Below are 22,440 nucleotides of genomic sequence, written 5' to 3' on the forward strand. Positions count from 1 at the left end.
TGTAGTCCCCCCTGTGGGGAGGGAAAGGCGTGGCTGACCCTCTCTCTCTCTCTCTTTCTGGGGGTCTCAGGACCAGATGGCCTGGATGTCGTACCTGAGCATCATTGCCATCTTTGGCTTCGTGGCCTTCTTTGAGATCGGGCCGGGCCCCATCCCCTGGTTCATCGTGGCCGAGCTCTTCAGCCAGGGACCCCGCCCGGCCGCCTTCGCCGTGGCCGGACTCTCCAACTGGACCTCCAACTTCATCGTGGGCATGGGCTTCCAGTACATCGAGGTACGACACCACCCCCCCACCCCCCCTTGGCTTGGCTTGCTTTCTACCTACCTACCTACCTATCTTTTTCTTTCTTTCTTTCTCTCTCTCTCTCTCTCTCTCTCTATCTATCTATCTTTATCAATCTATCTCTTTTTCTTTCTTTCTCTATCTTTATCTGTCTATCTATCTTTCTATCTATCTATCTATCTATCTATCTATCTATCTATCTTTCTCTTTCTTTTTTTCTTTCTTTTTCTCTCTCTCTCTCTCTCTCTCTCTCTCTTTATCTGTCTTTCTATCTATCCATCCATCTTTTTCTATCTATCTTTCTCTCTCTTTATTTCTCTTTCTTTTTTCTAGCTATCTTTATCTATCTTTCTATGTCTGTCTATCTATCTATCTATCTATCTTTTTCTTTCTTTCTATCTTCCTTTCTTTCTTTCTCTATTTCTATCTATCTTTATCTATCTGTCTTTTTCTTTCTATCTATTTTTTCTTTCTCTTTTTCTTTCTTTCTTTCTATCTTTCTCTTTCTTTCCATATTTTTCTTTCTATCTATCTATCTCTATCTATCTTTCTTTCTTTCTCTTTTTCTTTCTCTCTCTATCCCTATCTATCTTTATCTATCTATCTTTTTCTTTCTTTCTTTCTCTTTTTCTTTCTTTCTCTTTTTCTTTTTCTCTCTTTCTCTATCTATCTTTATCTATCTTTTTCTTTCTCTCTCTCTTTTTCTTTCTTTCTCTCTATCTCTATCTATCTATCTATCTATCTATCTATCTATCTTTTTCTTTCTTTCTATCTTTTTCTTTCTATCTTTCTCTTTCTTGATATATTTATCTATCTATCTATCTTTTTCTTTCTTTCTATCTTCCTTTCTTCCTTTCTCTATTTCTATCTATCTTTATCTATCTGTCTTTCTCTTTCTATATCTTTCTATTTTTTCTTTCTCTTTTTCTTTCTTTCTGTCTATCTTTCTCTTTCTTTCCATATTTTTCTTTCTTTCTATCTCTATCTTATTCTTTCTTTCTTTTTCTTTCTATCCATCTTTCTCTCTTTCTTTCTTTCTCTTTTTCTTTCTCTCAATCCCTATCTATCTCTATCTATCTCTTTCTTTCTTTCTCTTTTTCTTTCTTTCTGTCTATCTATCTATCTTTTTCTTTCTATCTATCTTTCTTTTTTTCTCTTCTTCTTTCTTTCTCTTTTTCTTTCTCTCTCTCTATCCCTATCTATCTATCTTTATCTATCTATCTATCTTTTTCTTTCTTTTTCTTTCTCTCTCTCTATCCCTATCTATCTATCTATCTATCTATCTTTTTCTTTCTTTCTTTCTCTTTTTCTTTCTTTCTCTCTTTCTCTATCTATCTATCTTTATCTATCTTTTTCTTTCTTTCTCTTTTTCTTTCTATCTATGTATCTTTCTTTTTATTTCTCTTTGTTTTTTTCTAGCTATTTTTATCTATCTTTCTCTTTCTGCCTATCAGTCTATCTCTTTCTATCTTTAACTATCTATCTATCTATCCATCCATCTATCTATCTTATCTTTCTTCTTCCCTTGCTTTGGCCCTTTCCTTCCTCCCTTTCCCTCATACACCTTTCCCCTCTCCCTCTTTTCTTTCTTTCTTTCTTTCTTTCTTTCTTTCTTTCTTTCTTTCTTTCTGCCTTCCTCTTTCTTTTCTCCCATGCCTTTGTACTTTTTCTCCTTTCTTTCTCTTTCTTCCTTCCCTCCTTTCTTTGTTTTCCCTTCTCCTTTTGTTTTCTTTTTCCTTTCCCTCCCTTCCTCTTGTGTGTCACAAACAGGCCACCTTTCTTCTCCAGTGACATCCCAGAGGGCCACTTCACCCAGCCACAACCTTTGTCTAATGCAAACCAACACACATCCAGACATACCTTGGCTTTGGGCTGGATAGGGAGATGGGATGGATAAGTAGGTGGGTGGGTGGGTGGGTGGATGTATAGATAGATAGATAGATAGATAGATAGATAGATGATTAGATAGGTAAGTAGGTGGATGGATAGCTAGATATATAGATTCTTAGAGTTGGAAGAGACCCCAAGGGTCATCTAATCCAACCCATAGGTAGATAGGTAATCAGATAGATCAATAAGAAAGGTGATCTGATAGATAGATAGATAGATAGATAGATAGACGGACGGACGGACGGACGGACGGACGGACGGACGGACAGACAGACAGACAGACAGACAGACAGATGAATGATCAGATAGATAGATGATTAGGTAGAAAAATAGGTGGGTGGGTGGATGGATGGATAGATAGATAGATTCCTAGAGTTGCAAGAGACCCCAAGGGTCATCCAATCCAACCCATAGGTAGATAGATAGATAGATAGATAGATAGATAGATAGATAGATAGATAGATAATCAGATAAATAGATAGATGATCAGATAGATTGATAAGATAGATGATCAGATAGAAAAGTATAGATGGATAGATAGATAGATTCCTGGAGTTGCAAGATTCCTAGAGTTGCAAGAAACCCCAAGGGTCATCTAATCCAAAGATGGATGGATCGATGGATGGATGGATGGATGGATGGATGGATGGATGGATAGATAGATAGATAGATAGATAGATAGATAGATAGATAGATAGATAGATAGATAGATAGATAGCAATATGGATGGATGAATGGATGGATGGAGAGAGGGATAGAAAGATGGATGGATGGATGGATGGATAGATAGCAATATGGATGGATGGATGGAGAGACGGGTAGAAAGATGGATGGATGGATGGATGGATGGATGGATAGATAGCAATATGGATGGATGGAAAGAGGGATAGAAAGATGGATGGATGGATGGCTGGATGGATGGATGGATGGATAGATAGCAATATGGATGGATGGAGAGAGGGATAGAAAGATGGATGGATGGATGGATAGCAATATGGATGGATGGATGGATGGATGGATGGATGGATGGAGAGACGGGTAGAAAGATGGATGGATGGATGGATGGATAGATAGCAATATGGATGGATGGAGAGAGGGATAGAAAGATGGATGGATAGGTAGGTAGGTAGGTAGGTAGGTAGGTAGGTAGGTAGATAGATAGATAGATAGATAGATAGCAATATGGATGGATGGATGGATGGATGGAGAGAGGGGTAGAAAGATGGATTGATGGATGGATGGATGGATGGATGGATGGATGGATGGATGGATGGATAGATAGATAGCAATATGGATGGATGGATGGATGGATGGATGGATGGATGGATGGATGGATGGAGAGAGGGGTAGAAAGATGGATGGATAGATAGATAGATAAATAGATAGATAGATAGCAATATGGATGGATAAATGGATGGATGGAGAGAGGGATAGAAAGATGGATGGATGGATGGATGGATGGATGGATGGATAGATGATAGATAGATAGATAGATAGATAGATAGGCACTTGATGAGGCTGCAAGGGGTGTTGAGGCCCCCCCAGTTGATGCTGCCTTCTCCCCTCCTCTTCCTCCCTCCCTCCCTCCAGGAGTTGTGTGGCGCCTACGTCTTCATCATCTTCATGGTGCTGCTGGTGATCTTCTTTGTCTTCACCTACTTCAAGGTGCCCGAGACCAAGGGCCGGACCTTCGACGAAATTGCCTCGGGCTTCCGCCAGGGGGGTGCCGGGGCCGGCGGGGACAAGACCCCCGACGAGTTCCACAGCCTGGGCGCCGACTCCCAGGTCTGAGGGTCTCCAGGAGGGGAGGAACGGGACGGGACGGACCCTCTCTCCCCCTTTGAGGGTGGAAACGGACTCGCTCGACCCTCGTCTTGTTGGCCGGCTTCGCGTCCGGCAACAAATCCTGGGCGAGCCCCCAATTTGGAAGCGACCCGACCGGCGTTTCCCTGCATTTGCAACACTGGAAGCGAGCAGCAGCGAGATCAACGATGACACAGGATCATTGGAAAGACACTGATCCCAAAAGGCCCGACGACTTCTTTTTCAAGGCTTTTTAGTTAGCGCGCGATAGGCATGGATTCGTAGGTCAAGCTCTCACCAGCATTTTCTTTTAACGAATCCATGGGCTTTTAAACAATGTTTTGGACTTTTTTGGTATCCGACGGGCGACTTCTTCCATCTAGAAAGGTCAATGGGAATATTTTGGCACGCCGTCTTGGAATATTCGGATATGGGACGCATCGCAAGCCGAGTTTGAACGGTCATCGCCTTTGACGACGCCCTTCACCTTGATTTGGAACCGTTCCATTTTGTATTTTGACGCGTTTCCTAAGTAACTCATCACCAGCAACGAGCAAGACAAGGGGCCAATTTTAGCAATAGGAAAAACCTCAAAGAGCGAGAGAGGCTGGATGGACATCTGTCAGGAGGGTTTTGATTGTGGTTTTCCTGCCTAAAAGCAGAAGGGGGTTGGACTGGATGGCCTTTAGAGGTCCCTTTTGACTGTCTTTTCTCTCTCTTCCCTTTATATATGTGTCACCTTTCTTCCTTTCCCAGCAACGTCCCAGAGGGCCACTTCACCTAGTAGTAGCGATTCCTATGACATCAGAGGACCACTTCACCTAGTAGTAGCGATTCCTATGACATCACCTATCCTTTTGTGTTCCAAACCTACATACAGATTTTGACTTTTGAGATATAAAGAGAGTTGGAAGAGACCCCCAAAGGCCATCCAGCCCTACCCTCCCCTTTATACATGTCACCTTTCTTTCCCAAAGGGCCACTTCACCTGAGTGTGATACAGAATCATAGAATCGTTGAGTTGGAAGAGAGCTCGTGGGCCAGACACAGCTTTAGTGTGATACATGCTATGTGTGTGTGTGTGTATGTGAAAGAAAGGAAGAGAGAAGGAAGGAAGGCTAGATGGAGAGAGAGAGATGGAGAGAGAGTGGGACAAGATCCTGAGGGCCATCCAGTCCAACCCGACAGAGATACATAGAATCCTAGAATTGAAGAAGACCCCAATGGCCATTCAGTCTGACCCCCAAAGAAAGAAACCATCCCAGAGTTGGAGGGGATCCCAAGGGTCATCCAGTCCAACCCTACAGAGATACGACAGACAGCATCCTAGAGTTGGAGGGGATCCCAAGGGTCATCCAGTCCAACCCTACAGAGATACCTAAAATCCTAGAGTTGAAGAAGACCCCAATGGCCATCCCAGTCCGACCCTCAAAGAAAGAGACCATCCTAGAGTTGAAGAAGACCCCAATGGCCATTCAGTCCGACCCCCAAAGAAAGGGACCATCCTAGAGTTGGAGGGGATCCCAAGGGTCATCCAGTCCAACCCTACAGAGATACATACAATCCTAGAGTTGAAGAAGACCCCGATGGCCATTCAGTCCGACCCCCAAAGAAAGAGACCATCCTAGAGTTGGAGAAGACCCCAATTGCCACCCACTCCAACCCTAGTTGAACCCTTCAGAGATAATTACACAGAATCCTAGAGTTGGAAGAAACCTCAATGGCCATCCCAGTCCGACCCCCAAAGAAAGAGACCATCCTAGAGTTGGAGGGGATCCCAAGGGTCATCCAGTCCAACCCTACAGAGATACCTAAAATTCTAGAGTTGAAGAAGACCCCAATGGCCATTTAATCCAACCCCCAAAGAAAGAGACCATCCTAAAGTTGGAGGGGATCCCAAGGGTCATCCAGTCCAACCTTACAGAGATACATAAAATCCTAGAAGAAGACCCCAATGGCCATTCAGTCTGACCCCCAAAGAAAGAGACCATCCTAGAGTTGGAGGCAATCCCAAGGGTCATCCAGTCCAACCCTACAGAGATACATACAATCCTAGAGTTGAAGAAGACCCCAATGGCCATTCGGTCCAACCCCTAAAGAAAGAAACCATCCTAGAGTTGGAGAAGACCCCAATGGCCACCTACTCCAACCCTAGTTGAACCCATCAGAGATAGATAATCAGACAGAATCCTAGAGTTGGAAGAGACCTGGATGGCCATCTAGTTGAACCCTTCAGAGGTCCAACATCTGGGGACCCACAGGTTGGGAATATATCTCATTTCTTCTCTCCTCTCTTGTTTCTGCTCTCATTCTGATTGGTTGATTAAAACCCCCCAAAGAAAGAAAGAAGTGATCCTAAAGTTCGAGGGGAACCCAAGGGCCATCCAATCCAACCCATAAGAGGTAGATAATCAGGTGGAATCCTAAAGTTGGAAGAAACCTTAATAGCCATCCAGTCCGACTACAAAAGAAAGGCAGGCAGACATCATCATAGAGTTGGAGGGGACCCCAAAGGCTATCCAGTCCATCTTATAAGAGATAGATAGGATCCTAGAGTTGGAAGAGACCTGGATGGCCATCTAGTTGGACCCTTCAGAGATAGATAGAATCCCAGAGTTGGAAGAGATCTCAATGGCCATCTAGTTGAACCCTTCAGAGATAGATAGGATTCTGGAGTTGGAAGAGACCTCCATGGCCATTAGTTGACCCCTTCAGAGATAGATAATCAGATAGAATCCTAGAGTTGAATCCATCTAGTTGAACCCTTCAGAGATAGATAGGATCCTAGGGTTGGAAGAGACTTCAGTGGCCATCTAGTTGAACCCTTCAGAGATAGATAATATGATAGAATCCCAGAGCTGGAAGAGACCTGGATGGCCATCTAGTTGAACCCTTGAGAGATAGATAGAATCCTAGAGTTGGAAGAGACCTCAATGGGCATCCAGTTGAACCCTTCAGAAATAGGATCCTAGAGTTAGAAAACACCTCAATGACCATCTAGTTCAGTGGTTCTCAACCTGGGGGTCGGGACCCCTTGGAGGGTCGCGAGGGGGTGTCAGAGGGGTCGCCAAAGACCATCAGAAAACACAATATTTTCTGTTGGTCATGTAGGTTCTGTGTGGGAAGTTTGGCTCAATTCTATGGTTGGCTCTTTGATTGTAGGTGAACTATAAATCCCAGCAACTACAACTCCCAAATGCCAAGGTCCATTTCCCCCCAAACTCTACCAGTGTTCACATTTGGGCATATTGAGTATTCGTGCCAACTTTGGTCCAGATCCATCATTGTTTGAGTCCACAGTGCTCTCTGGATGTAGGTGAACTACAACTCCCAAACTCAAGGTCCATGCCCACCAAACCCTTCTAGTGTTTTCTCTTGGTCATGGGAGTTCTGTGTGCCAAGTTTGGTTCAATTCCATCATTGGTGGAGTTCAGACTGCTCTTTGGTTGTAGGTAAACTATGAATCCCAGCAACTACAACTCCCAAATGACAAAATCAATCCCCCCTCCAATCCCACCAGTATTCAAATGTGGGCGTATCAGGAAGATACATCTTATATATTAGATATTTACATTGCAATTCATTAACAGTAGCAAAATTACGGTTATGAGGTAGCAGCGACAATAATGTTATGGTTGGGGGTCACCACAACAGGAGGACCTGTACTAAGGGGTCTTGGCATTAGGAAGGTTGAGAACTACTGATCTAGTTGAACCCATCTGAGATAGGATCCTAGAGTTGGAAAAGACCTCAATGACCATCTAGTTGAACCCATCAGAGATAGGATCCTAGAGTTGGAAAAGACCTCAGTGGCCATCCAGTTGAACCTTTCAGAGATAGAGAGAATCCTAGAGTTGGAAGAGACCTCAATGGCCATCCAGTCGAACCTTTCAGAGATAGAGAGAATCCCAGAGTTGGAAGAGACCTCAATGGCCATCCAGTTGAACCCTTCAGAGATAAATAGAATCCTAGAGTTGGAAGAGACCTCAATGGCCATCCAGTTGAACCCTTCAGAGATAGACAGAATCCTAGAGTTGGAAGACATCTCAATGTCCATCCAGTCGAACCCTTCAGAGATAGAATCCTAGAGTTGGAAGAGATCTCAATGTCCATCCAGTTGAACCCTTCAGAGATAGAATCCTAGAGTTGGAAGAGACCTCAATGACCATCCAGTTGAACCCTTCAGAGATAGAATCCTAGAGTTGGAAGAGACCTCAATGGCCATCCAGTTGAACCCTTCCGAGATAGACAGAATCCTAGAGTTGGAAGAGATCTCAATAGCCATCTAGTTGAACCCATCAGAGATAGGATCCTAGAGTTGGAAAAGACCTCAGTGACCATCTAGTTGAACTCATCAGAGATAGGATCCAAGAGTTGGAAAAGACCTCGGTGACCATCTAGTTGAACTCATCAGAGATAGGATCCTAGAGTTGGAAAAGACCTCAGTGACCATCTAGTTGAACCCTTCAGAGATAGACAAAATCCTAGAGTTGGAAGAGATCTCAATGTCCATCCAGTTGAACCCTTCAGAGATAGAATCCTAGAGTTGGAAGAGATCTCAATGTCCATCCAGTTGAACCCTTCAGAGATAGAATCCTAGAGTTGGAAGAGATCTCAATGTCCATCCAGTTGAACCCTTCAGAGATAGAATCCTAGAGTTGGAAGACATCTCAATGTCCATCCAGTTGAACCCTTCAGAGATAGAATCCTAGAGTTGGAAGAGATCTCAATGTCCATCCAGTTGAACCCTTCAGAGATAGAATCCTAGAGTTGGAAGACATCTCAATGTCCATCCAGTTGAACCCTTCAGAGATAGAATCCTAGAGTTGGAAGACATCTCAATGTCCATCCAGTTGAACCCTTCAGAGATAGAATCCCAGAGTTGGAAGAGACCATAATGGCCATCCAGTTGAACCCTTCAGAGATAGACAGAATCCTAGAGTTGGAAGAGACCTCAATGACCATCCAGTTGAACCTTTCAGAGATAGAATCCTAGAGTTGGAAAAGACCTCAGTGACCATCTAGTTGAACCCTTCAGAGATAGACAGAATCCTAGAGTTGGAAGATATCTCAATGGCCATCCAGTTGAACCCTTCCGAGATAGAATCCTAGAGTTGGAAGAGACCTCAATGACCATCCAGTTGAACCCTTCAGAGTTGGAAGAGACCCCAATGGCCATCCAGTTGAACCCTTCAGAGATAGAGAGAATCCTAGAGCTGGAAGATACCTGGATGGCCATCTACTTGAACCCTTCAGAGATAGAATACTAGAGTTGGAAGAGACCTCAATGACCATCCAGTTGAACCCTTCAGAGTTGGAAGAGACCCCAATGGCCATCCAATTGAACCCTTCAGAGATAGACAGAATCCTAGAGTTGGAAGAGACCTCAATGGCCATCCAGTTGAACCCTTCAGAGATAGATAGAATCCTAGAGTTGGAAGATACCTCAATGGCCATCCAGTTGAATCCTTCAGAGATAGAATCCTATAGTTGGAAGAGACCCCAAGGGACCCCCTTCTCCCATATTATCTCTTATTAGGTTGGTCTCAATGCCCTAAAGCAGTGATGGGGAAGGGGAAAGCCATCGGCCAACGAGTTGATGTTCTCTGTTAGGAACTGATGACGGTTGCTGAAGATCCGAAGGGATGGGTCAGTTTTTGCGACCCCCGACAGACCTGTTTTGCTGGGGATGGTGACGTTGGAAAAGGGGAAGAGGATGCCGAAAAACAAAAAGCCCCAAAGAACAAAATATTGACTTGATTTTGGGGGGTTTTGTGGGTCACAAAAGGAAGGAAACCCGTGAAAAGGAGACCTTTCCTGCTTTGACTTGTGTACAGTCCAGGGAAACACACAAATAATATTTATATTATATATATATTGTATTTTTGGGCGGATGTCCTTGAAACCGCGTTCGATTTCACTGTAAATACTGACTTCTAGGATTTTCTCTAGTTTCGATATATAAGACTGTTATAGATTAACTCACCTGCACTGTAGCTGCGTTGGTTGCACTGATATTTTTAGATCTTTCCGCAGTATATATATATATCTATATATATATCTTTTCAATTCACCCCTTGATATTAAATGGGCCCTGCCTCCCTAAGGAAAAAAAAATATATTTTGCTTTTTGGGAGAGAAAAGAAAGGCAAATTAAGAAGAAACACACACACATACACACACGACGATGCACAGCTATTTAAATAGTCTATTTTTTATTTATTGGTCTGTTTTTAAACGCGAGAAGCCGCCGAAGAAAGAAACAATCGTGTTTTCTAGGGATTTTTAAACGTTGTTAAAACCCTGCTGTGTTTGAAGTCCTTTTCTTGAAGTGCCAATACGACGAGACGGAAAGGAATAAAGGAAATGGTTGAAAGTCATTTTGTTTCATTATTATTATTATCATCATGTCATCATCCGTGGTCAATTCTCCTGCAATCTACAATAGGATGCAGTGTGGGTTATGGGGTCTCTGTGTGCCAAGTTTGGTCTTTATCAGTCATTGGATGAGGGTCACAGTGGTCTCAGAAAGTGACCCATCATCCGTACTCTTAACTGTTAATCCGTACTGTTAACTGTTGTGGATTGATGTTGTTGATCCTGTTTGTCGCACTTGTTGCGTTTTAATTGCACTGACACTGTTGATAATTTGTACCATGTAAACCGCATTGAGTCGCCTGTCTGGGCTGAAATATGCGGTATAGAAATAAAGCAAATAATAATAATAATAATAATAATAATAATAATAATACTCTGTTCTCCCCCAAACCACACCAGAATGTAGAGTTGGCCATGGGGTGTCTCTATGCCAAGTTTGGTCTTTATTGGTAATTGGATGAGTGTCACTGTGGTCTCAGAATGTGAATGAAGATACTGCAAGTCCCATCATCCATGGTCCGCCCTCCTCCCAAAAGCACCAGCATGTATAGTGGGTCATGAGGGCTCTGTGTGCCAAGTTTGGTCTTGATTGGCCATTGGATGAGGGTCGCAGCGGTATCAGAAAGTGAGTGGAGAAATTTCAAGTCCCATCATCTGTGGTCCACCTTCCTTGATAATGGACCAGGACGTAGAGTGGGTCATGGGGGTTCTGTGTGTCAAGTTTGGTCTTGATTGGTCATTGGATGAGGGTTGTAGTGGTCTCAGAAAATGAGTGAAGGTACTGCAAGGCCTATCATCCGTAGTCTGTCCTCTCCCAACCTACACCAGAAGGTTGAGTTGGCCATGGGGTCTCTCTGTGCCAAGTTTGGTCTTTATTGGTAATTGGATGAGTGTCACTGTGGTCTCAGAATGTGAGTGAAGTTATTGCAAGTCCCATCATCCAAGGTCTGCCCTCCTCCAAACCACACCAGGATGTAGAGTGGGTCATGGGGGCTCTGTGTGCCAAGTTTGATCTTGATTGGTCTTTGGGTGAGGGTTGCAGTGGTCTTGGGAAATGAGTGGAGGAATTACAAGTCCCATCATCCATGGTCCGTCCTCCTCCAAACTGCACCAGGATGTAGAGTGGGTCATGGGGGCTCTGTGTGCCAAGTTTGATCTTGATTGGTCTTTGGGTGAGGGTTGCAGTGGTCTCGGGAAATGAGTGGAGGAACTTCAAGTCCCATCATCCATGGTCCGTCCTCCTCCAAACTGCACCAGGATGTAGAGTGGGTCATGAGGGCTCTATGTGCCAAGTTTGATCAGTCATTGGATGAGGGTCGCAGCAGTCTCGGGAAGTGAGTGGAGGTACTTCAAGTCCCATCATCCATGGTCCGACCTCTTCCAAACTGCAGCAGGATGTAGACTGGGGTATGGGGGCTCAGTGTGCCAAATTTGGTCTTTATCGGTGTTTGTTGGGAGCCACAGTGGTCTGTGGGAATTGAATGTTTGAAAGTACTACAAATACCATCATCCATTGTCCGTCCTCCCACTAAACCTCACCAAGACATTAAGGGGGTCATGGGGGTTATGTGTGCCAAGTTTGGTCCAGGTCCGTCACCTGTGCTAGCCACAGTGGCCTGTTAAAGTGGCTGCCTTCGTCCGTCCTCCCTCCTCCACATACAAACATTGACTTTTATTATATAGAAGACAGACAGATAGATAGATAGATAGATAGATAGATAGACAGATAGACAGATAGATCGATCAATCTGTTTACAAAAGGGATCAAGCTTTGCAGGCAACAGCCCATACGCACACCTCTTTGCACGCAAAATAATAATAATAATTAATAATAATATAAAATAATTTTTTTAATTGTAATCAGAGAAGAAAAATATATTTTGTCACAGATTAGAACCATGGAAATAATCCAGTAAGACGACAGGAATGATCTGGAACGAGGGACCGCACCTTGAACGAAAACGATGGCCGCCGTTCCTCGTCTCGTGGCCGTTGACCTCTCTCCTTTGGCCTAGCTTTGCTTGTATTTCAGGAGTTCCACCAAGCGGTGAAGGGCCACGTCGGGCTCCGCTTTCGGCAGCCGCTTCCGGATTTGCCGGACTTTCGTCACAAGTTCCTGAGACTGCGATGGAAGGGCAGAAAGAAAGGGGGAAACGTCACCACCATACACGCCCCTGGGGGTTTCCGAGGGGGGAAATAATAACAACAATAATAATAATAATAATAGCCAGTAAAGGTGATCCCAGTGGTGATTGGCACACTGGGTGCAGTGCCTAAAGACCTTGGCCTGCACTTAAAAACAAAATTACCATCTGTCATCCAATCGAGACAATATAATATTATTATAACAACAACAATATACAACACAACTCTTTTCCGAGCCTTTCTGTACCATTCATCCCATCGAGACAGTATAATAATAATAATAATAATAATAATAATAATAATAATAATAATAAATGCATGTGTTTAAAATATATAATAATATATATAATTGTTATATAGTATAATGGTAACAATAATAATAATTGCAAAGACTGGCACAAGCCAATAAAGGTGGATCCCATAGGGATTGGCACACTGGGTGCAGTGCCTAAAGACCTTGGCCTGCACTTAAAAACAAAATTACCATCTGTCATCCAATCGAGACAATATAATATTATTATAACAACAACAATACGTAATAATACAACACAACTCTCTTCCAAGCCTTTCTGTACCATTTGGACCCTTTCTTATTCATCCATCGAGACAGTATAATAATAATAATAATAATAATAATAATAATAATAATAAATGCATGTGTGTAAAATATATAATAATATATATCATTGTTATATAGTATAATGGTAATAATAATAATAATTGCAAAGACTGGCACAAGCCAATAAAGGTAGACCCCATGGGGATTGGAACACTGGGTGCAGTGCCTAAAGACCTTGGCCTGCACTTAAAAACAAAATTACCATCTGTCATCCAATCGAGACAATATAATATTATTATAACAATAACAATACGTAATAATACAACACAACTCTCTTCCAAGCCTTTCTGTACCATTTGGACCTTTCTTATTCATCCCATCGAGACAATATAATAATAATAATAATAATAATAATAATAATAAATGTGTGGGGTAAAATATCTAATAATATAATTGTTATAATAATATAGTATAATGGTAACAATAATAATAATTGCAAAGACTGGCACAAGCCAATAAAGGTGGATCCCATAGGGATTGGAACACTGGGTGCAGTGCTTAAAGACCTTGGCCTGCACTTAAAAACAAAATTACCATCTGTCATCCAATCGAGACAATATAATATTATTATAACAACAACAATATACAACACAACTCTTTTCCGAGCCTTTCTGTACCATTCATCCCATCGAGACAGTATAATAATAATAATAATAATAATAATAATAATAATAAATGCATGTGTTTAAAATATATAATAATATATATAATTGTTATATAGTATAATGGTAACAATAATAATAATTGCAAAGACTGGCACAAGCCAATAAAGGTGGATCCCATGGGGATTGGAACACTGGGTGCAGTGCTTAAAGACATTGGCCTGCACTTAAAAACAATCCGCGCTGTCAAAATTATTTGTCATCCAATTGAGACAATATAATAATATTATTATTATAACAACAACAATAATATGTAATAATACAACACAACTTTTTTCTGAACCTTTCCTTACCGTTTGGACCTTTTCTTACTCATCCCATCGAGGCAGTATAATAGTAATAATAATAATAATAATAATAATAATAATAATAATAATAATAATAATAAAATAATATAACTGTCATAATAAAAATAATAATTGCAAAGACTCTGGTACAAGCCAGTAAAGGTGGTCCCCGTAGGGATTGGCACACTGGGTGCAGTGCCTAAAGACCTGGGCCTGCACTTAAAAACAATCCACGCTGCCAAACTTATTATCTGTCATCCAATCAAGTCAAAATAATAATAATAATAATAATAATTGCAAAGACTCTGGTACAAGCCAGTAAAGGTGGTCCCCGTGTGGATTGGCACACTGGGTGCGATGCCTAAAGACCTTGGCCTGCACTTAAAAACAATCCACGCTGCCAAACTTATTATCTGTCATCCAATCGAGTCAATATAATAATAATAATAGTAATAATAATTGCAAATACTCTGATACAAGCCAGTAAAGGTGGGGATCAGCACACTGGGTGCGGTGCCTAAAGACCTGGGCCTGCACTTAAAAACAATTGGTGCTGACAGAATTACCATCTGTCATCCAATCAAGACAATATATTATTATTATTACAACAACAATATGTAATAATACAAAACAACTGTTTTCCAAGCCTTTCCTTACCATTTGGACCTTTTCTTATCCCATCGAGACAGTATAATAATCATCATCATCATCATCATCATCACCACCATCCAATACATGACATAGTCATAGACACTTGGGAAGTGTCCGACATGTGATCTAATACAACAGCCAGCAGAATGATCTTGTTTGCTGTGTTGTGTTTCAAATAACAACAACAACAACAACAACAATAATACTACTATATAAGAGCCCTGCCAATGTCCTCCACCAACATTGCCCACCACCCAAGGGAAGGCTTTCATTCAGGTTCAATTCCATCCTAGATTGTATGTGTTTCCTCCACCACAGACACCCCAGTGAACGAAACACCTCTTGCTTCATTCGACACCCTTTGACGCACCTTTGGCAGGTCCTGGACCAGGAAGTGAAGCATGGCCAGAGCCAGGGCCGCCTTGGCCACCTTGGCCGGCTGAGGCTTCCCGGACTGCTCTTCCACCTCCAAGATGGCGTTCAACATCTTGGATGCGTCGGACCGCTCCTGCTCATCTGCAGCGGGGTAAAGTGGCCTCTGTCGAAAAGGAGCGTTCCCTTATCCGGCCCCCACAGTCAAATCCCTCCCAACAGATGGCCAGAGGTAATCAAAAGGTAATAATAGAGAAAGATAATAATAGTATAATAATTAGGAAATAATAATAATAATAATAATAATAAATAAAAACGCAAAGAAAATAATAAAAGAAAATTATAGCAGAAAGAGAATAATAATAAAACAATAAAGACATAATTATTATTATTATTATTATAATTATAAAATGATATAATAAGAGGATAATAATAGTATAATAATTAGGAAATAATAATAAAAACGCAAAGAAAATTATAAAAGAAAATTATAACAGAAAGAGAATAATAATAAAACAATAATAAAGACATATAATAACAATAATAATTATTATTATTATTATTATTATTATTATAAAATGATATAATAACAGGATAATATTAGTATAATAATTAGGAAATAATAATAATAATAATGCAAAGAAAATAATAAAAGAAAATTATAACAGAAAGAGAATAATAATAAAACAATAAAGACTTATTATTATTATTATTATAAAATGATATAATAACAGGATAATAATAGTATAATAATTAGGAAATAATAATAATAATGCAAAGAAAATAAAAAAATAAAATTATAACAAAGAGAATAATAATAAAACAATAATAAAGACATATAATAATAATTATTATATATATTATATACAGTAAAATTAATATATAATATAATTATTGTATATTATAATAATATAGTTAATAGGTTGTTGTAGGTTTTTCCGGGCTATATGGCCATGTTCTGGAGGCAAATTTTCTCCTGACGTTTCGCCTGCATCTATGGCAAGCATCCTCAGAGGTAATGAGGTCTGATATAGTTAATATATATGTGTATTATAATATATATATAGTATAATACATATATATATATTATATGCAGTAGAATTAATATATAATATAATTATTATATATATTATAATATAAATAATATAGTTAATATATATGTGTTATTATATATATATTGTATAATTCATATAATATATATTATATGTGTGTGTATATATATTTTATGCAATATAATTAATATATAACATAATTAATGTTACATATATTATAATATATATAATATAGTTAATGTATATTATATATACATAAATAATATAACACAAATATTAAAAGGGCAGCATTACCTGGCGTCTCCTCGATGGGCTCTGGCTCTCTTGAAAATATGTCGATGACTTTTGGGTTCATCATTGCCTCGTAGCGCTGGTTGATCAGGCGGGTGAAGTGTCCGTGCCAGATGTCGACGACCTGGGGAAAGATGCATTGCAACTGCTGTTTAAATAGGTGGCATTTATCAGAAGCATTGAATTGGAAGGGGATCTCTAAAGGCCATCCAGTGAGCTCCCGACCATCAATGGTCTAGCTTGCTGTTGACCTATGCACCCCGAAAGACAGTTGCATCTGTCAAGTGGGAAATTTAGGTATCGCTTTATGCGGGGAGGCTAATTTAACTAATTTACGACACCATGAAACCCAGCAGTGTGCATAAGAATGAGGAAGTACTCCACCGAGAACTCCGTGTCACAAGTGGACGGTGAAGCAACAGCTCCCCCTGTGGCTGGAATCGAGCATAGCCTCATGAAGCTGGAAAGCTGGGGTGTTAAATTGCCTCTGTGTCTATATATGTTGTATGTCTATGGCATTGAATGTTTGGCATGTATATGTGCTTTGTAATCCGCCCTGAGTCCCCTGCGGATGAGAAGGGTGGAATATCAATACTGCAAATAAATAAACAAATAAATATTATATGTATTTATCATATTACTATGGAGCCCCCGGTGGCGCAATGGGTTAAACCCCTGTGCTGGCAGGACTGAAGACCGACAGGTCTCAGGTTCAAATCCGGGGAGAGGCGGATGAGCTCCCTCTATCAGCTCCAGCTCCTCATACGGGGACATGAGAGAAGCCTCCCACAAGGATGATAAAAACATCAAATCATCCGGGTGTCCCCTGGGCAACGTCCTTGCAGACGGCCAATTCTCTCACACCAGAAGCGACTTGCAGTTTCTCAAGTCACTCCTGACACGACCAATCATATTACTAGCATAGCGCAATATTAGTACTATCTATTACATGTTGTACTATACCAATATACTGCAATATTATTAGTAATACTACATGTAATATATGTTGTTATTCTTATTAAATTATTCTATTATTAATAATAATACATTAAATTAATTTATTTAAATTAATTTAAATGTAATTAATTTGTTCAAATTATTAAATTATTGTTAAATTATTATTATTAATTTTATTATTTTTATTATTATTATTATTATTATTAGTATTATTATTATTATATGGAGGTAGAGAAGATCGGGATACAAAAGTTTTAAATAAATAAAATAAATAAAATAATTATAAATAAACAAACCCAGAAGGGCGGAATATAAATACTGCAAATAAATACATAAATAAATAAACAAATAAATATTACATCTATTTATCATATTACTAGCATAGCGCAATATTAGTACTATCTATTACGTTGCACTATACCACTATATTGCAATATTATTAGTAATATTATATGTAATATATTATTATTATTAAATTATTCTATTAATAATAATAAATTAAATTTATTTATTTAAATTAATTTACATTTAATTCATGTATTTAAATTATTAAATTATTATCATTACTAAATTATTATAAATAAACAAACCCAGAAGGGTGGAATATAAATACTGCAAATAAATACATAAATAAATAAACAAATAAATATTACATCTATTTATCATATTACTAGCATAACGTAAATAAACAAATAAATATTATATGTATTTATCATATTACTAGCATAGCGCAATATTAGTACTATCTATTACATTTTGCACTATACCACTATATTGCAATATTATTAGTAATATTATATGTAATATATTATTATTAAATTATTCTATTACTAATAATACATTAAATTAATAAATTTAAATTAACTTAAATTTAATTAATGTATTTAAATTATTAAAATATTATCATTATTAAATTATTATAAATAAACAAACCCAGAAGGGCAGAATATAAATACTACAAATAAATAAACAAATAAATATTATATGTATTAGTACTATTACATGTTGTACTATACCACTATACTGCAATATTATTAGTAATACTACATGCAATATAGAATATTATTAAATTATTTAGATTATTAAATTATTATTATTATTAAATTATTATTAAATTATTATTATTATTATTATTATTATTATTATTATATGGAGGTAAAGAAGATTGAGATACAAAAGTTTTAAATAAATAAAATAAATAAAATTATTATAAATAAACAACCCCAGAAGGCTGGAATATAAATACTGCAAATAAACAAACAAACAAACAAATATTATATGTATTTATCATATTACTAGCATAGCGCAATATTAGTACTATCTATTACATGTTGTACTATAACACTATACTGCAATATTATTAGTAAAACTACCTGCAATATATATTATTATTATTATTATTATTATTAAATTATTGTATTATTATAAATAATACTTTAAATTAATTAATTTAAATTAATGTAAATTTAATTAATTTGTTTAAATTATTATTATTATTATTATTATTATTATTATTATTAAATTATTATAAATAAACAACCCCAGAAGGGCGGAATATAAATACTGCAAATAAATACATAAATAAACACATAAATATTATATGTATTTATCATATTACTAGCTTACGCAATATTAGTACTATGTATTACATGTTGTACTATACCACTATACTGCAATATTATTATTAATACTACATGTAATATATAATATTATTATTAAATTATTCTATTATTAATAACAATATTAGTACTACGTATTACATGTTGTACTATACCACTATAATGCAATATTATTAGTAATATTACATGTAATATATTATTATTATTAAATTATTCTATTATTATTAATAATAAATTTAATTAGTCAATCAAAATTAATTTAAATGTAATTAATTTGTTTAAATTATTGAATAATAATAATAATAATAATAATATAAATAAACAACCCCAGAAGGGCAGAATATAAATACTGTAAATAAATAAATAAGACCAAACAGTGCTGCATTTGCACGCAATAGGGTCGATCTGGGTCTGCCGCCGACCTCTGCGTACAGGGACTTGGCCACATCGGCTCTGTTCTGGCGGAAGAAGACGTTCCCCATGTGGAAGTAGCCCCCCGAGGCAGCCAGGCTGTGGGGCCCGAAGGCGCAGGAGGCAAAGTAGATCTGCAAGCGGAGAGACAGAGAAAAGAATCGTCAAAATTGAAAAAACAGGGAACTCGCTCAGTGCGTTCGTAGGCCTCAGTGTTAGTTCACCTGAGTGAGAGAAAAGCCTCAGTCTGAGAGAGCCCTCAGTGTGTGATGGCCTCAGTGGGAGAAAGGCTTGGGTGAGATAGTAGGCCTCAGAGTTAGTAGGCCTCAGCATTAGTTCACCTCAGTGAGAGAAAAGCCTCAGTCTGAGAGAGCCCTCAGTGTGTGATGGCCTCAGTGGGAGAAAGGCTTTGGTGAGATAGTAGGCCTCAGAGTTAGTAGGCTTCAGCGTTAGTTCAACTGAGTGAGAGAAAAGCCTCAGTCTGAGAGCCCTCAGTGTGTGATGGCCTCAGTGGGAGAAAGGCCTCAATGTGAGAAGACCAGTGAGTTGGTAGACCTCAGAGTTAGTTCACCTCAGTGAGAGAAAAGCCTCAGTCTGAGAGAGCCCTCAGTGTATGATGGCCTCAGTGGGAGAAAGGCCTCAATGTGAGAAGGCTTCGGTGAGTTAGTAGACCTCAGAGTTAGTAGTCCTCAGCGTTAGTTCACCTCAGTGAGAGAAAAGCCTCAGTCTGAGAGAGCCCTCAGTGTGTGATGGCCTCAGTGGGAGAAAGGTCTCAGTGTGAGAAGGCTTCGGTGAGATAGTAGGCCTCAGAGTTAGTAGGCCTCAGCGTTAGTTCACCTCAGTGAGAGAAAAGCCTCAGTCTGAGGGAGCCCTCAGTGTGTGATGGCCTCAGTGGGAGAAAGGCTTTGGTGAGATAGTAGGCCTCAGAGTTAGTAGGCCTCAGCGTTAGTTCACCTGAGTGAGAGAAAAGCCTCAGTCTGAGAGAGCCCTCAGTGTGTGATGGCCTCAGTGGGAGAAAGGCTTCGGTGAGATAGTAGGTCTCAGAGTTAGTAGGCCTCAGCGTTAGTTCAACTGAGTGAGAGAAAAGCCTCAGTCTGAGAGCCCTCAGTGTGTGATGGCCTCAGTGGGAGAAAGGCTTTGGTGAGATAGTAGGCCTCAGAGTTAGTAGGCCTCAGCGTTAATTCACCTCAGTGAGAGAAAAGCCTCAGTCTGAGAGAGCCCTCAGTGTGTGATGGCCTCAGTGGGAAAAAGGCCTCAGTGTGAGAAGGCTACAGTGAGTTAGTAGACCTCAGAGTTAGTAGGCCTCACCATTAGTTCACCTCAATGGGAGAAAAACCTCATTCCGAGAGAGCTCTCAGTGTGTGATGGCCTCAGTGGGAGAAAGGCATCAGTGTGAGAAGGCTTTGGTGAGTTAGTAGGCCTCAGCGTTACTTCACCTAAGTGAGAGAAAAGCCTCTGTCTGAGAGACCCCTCAGTGTGTAATGGCTTCAGTGGGAGAAAGGGGTCTGACTTGATCAGGTGTGGAAGGCTTCGGTGAGTTAGTAGGCTTCAGAGTTAGCAGGCCTCAGCATTAGTTCCTCTCAGTGACAGAAAAGCCTCAGTCTGAGAAGAGCCCTCAGTGTATGATGGTGTCAGTGGGATAAAGGCGTCAGTGTGAGAAGGCTTCGGTGAGATAGTAGGCCTCAGAGTTAGTAGTCCTCAGCGTTAGTTCACCTCAGTGAGAGAAAAGCCACAGTCTGAGAGAGCCCTCAGTGCATGATGTCCTCAGTGGGAGAAAGGCCTCTATGTGAGAAGGCTTTGGTGAGATAGTAGGCCTCAGAGTTAGTAGGCCTCAGCGTTAGTTCACCTCAGTGAGAGAAAAGCCTCAGTCTGAGAGAGCCCTCAGTGTATGATGGCCTCAGTGGGAAAAAGGCCTCAATGTGAGAAGGCTTCGGTGAGTTAGTAGACCTCAGAGTTAGTAGGCCTCAGCGTTAGTTCACCTCAGTGAGAGAAAAGCCTCAGTCTGAGAGAGCCCTCAGTGTGTGATGGCCTCAGTGGGAGAAAAGCCTCAGTGTGAGAAGGCTTTGGTGAGTTAGTAGGCCTCAGCGTTACTTCACCTAAGTGAGAGAAAAGCCTCAGTCTGAGAGACCCCTCAGTGTGTGATGGCTTCAGTGGGAGAAAGGGGTCTGACTTGATCGGGTGTGGAAGGCTTCGGTGAGTTAGTAGGCTTCAGCTTTAGTAGGCCTCAGCGTTAGTTCACCTCAGTGAGAGAAAAGCCTCAGTCTGAGAGAGCCCTCAGTGTATGATGGCCTCAGTGGGAGAAAGGCCTCAATGTGATAAGGCTTTGGTGAGATAGTAGGCCTCAGAGTTAGTAGGCCTTAGCGTTAGTTCACCTGAGTGAGAGAAAAGCCTTAGTCTGAGAGAGCCCTCAGTGTGTGATGACCTCAGTGGGAGAAAGGTCTCAGTGTGAGAAGGCTTCGGTGAGATAGTAGGCCTCAGAGTTAGTAGGCCTCAGCGTTAGTTCACCTCAGTGAGAGAAAAGCCTCAGTCTGAGAGAGCCCTCAGTGTGTGATGGCCTCAGTGGGAGGCCACCTCAGTGAGAGAAAAGCCTCAGTCTGAGAGAGCCCTCAGTGTATGATGGCCTCAGTGGGAGAAAGGCCTCAGTGTGAGAAGGCTTTGGTGAGACAGTAGGCCTCAGAGTTAGTAGGCCTCAGCATTAGTTCCTCTCAGTGAGAGAAAAGCCTCAGTCTGAGAGAGCCCTCTGTGTGTGATGGCCTCAGTGGGAGAAAGGTCTCAGTGTGAGAAGCCTTCGGTGAGTTAGAAGGCCTCAGAGTTAGTAGGCCTCAGTGTTAGTTCACCTCAGTGGGAGAAAAGCCTCAGTTAGTAGGCCTCAGTGTGTAAGAGGCCTGGTGTGAGAAGGCTTCGGCGAGAGAAGTCCCAGGTTGAAGACCTCGATCAAGTCAGACCCTTTTGACCCCCACTGACATTGGACCTGGACCACATTTGGGACACAGAACCCCCATGATCAAGGAAAAATGCTG

General features: G+C 40.1%; 3 protein-coding genes across 4 annotated transcripts in view; 1 reads left to right on the top strand and 2 right to left on the bottom strand.

The window, feature by feature from the left end:
• Positions 1–10,356, top strand: part of LOC132764665 (solute carrier family 2, facilitated glucose transporter member 1) — a 73,662-nt gene extending 63,306 nt beyond the window's left edge. For both annotated transcript variants that reach the window (XM_060758687.2, XM_060758688.2), the window contains exons 9-10: positions 71–274; positions 3,764–10,356. In XM_060758687.2, the coding sequence (XP_060614670.2) occupies positions 71–274; positions 3,764–3,964 (405 nt within the window). In that variant the 3' untranslated portion in view covers positions 3,965–10,356. The remainder of the gene's footprint in view (positions 1–70; positions 275–3,763) is intronic.
• The window catches only part of CDC42 (cell division cycle 42), a 390,560-nt gene that overhangs the window by 294,942 nt on the left and 73,178 nt on the right, over positions 1–22,440 (bottom strand). The gene's annotated exons all lie outside the window — the stretch shown is intronic.
• Positions 12,184–22,440, bottom strand: part of ZMYND12 (zinc finger MYND-type containing 12) — a 29,868-nt gene continuing 19,611 nt past the window's right edge. The window contains exons 5-8 of the mRNA XM_060758689.2: positions 19,432–19,554; positions 16,437–16,557; positions 15,089–15,234; positions 12,184–12,476 (exon numbers count right to left, since the gene is read on the bottom strand). Coding sequence (XP_060614672.2) covers positions 12,366–12,476; positions 15,089–15,234; positions 16,437–16,557; positions 19,432–19,554 — 501 coding nt within the window. The 3' untranslated portion in view covers positions 12,184–12,365. The remainder of the gene's footprint in view (positions 12,477–15,088; positions 15,235–16,436; positions 16,558–19,431; positions 19,555–22,440) is intronic.

Source organism: Anolis sagrei, chromosome 13 (genome assembly GCF_037176765.1).
Source record: "Anolis sagrei isolate rAnoSag1 chromosome 13, rAnoSag1.mat, whole genome shotgun sequence".
In the NCBI taxonomy this organism is placed as follows: Eukaryota; Metazoa; Chordata; class Lepidosauria; order Squamata; family Dactyloidae; genus Anolis; species Anolis sagrei.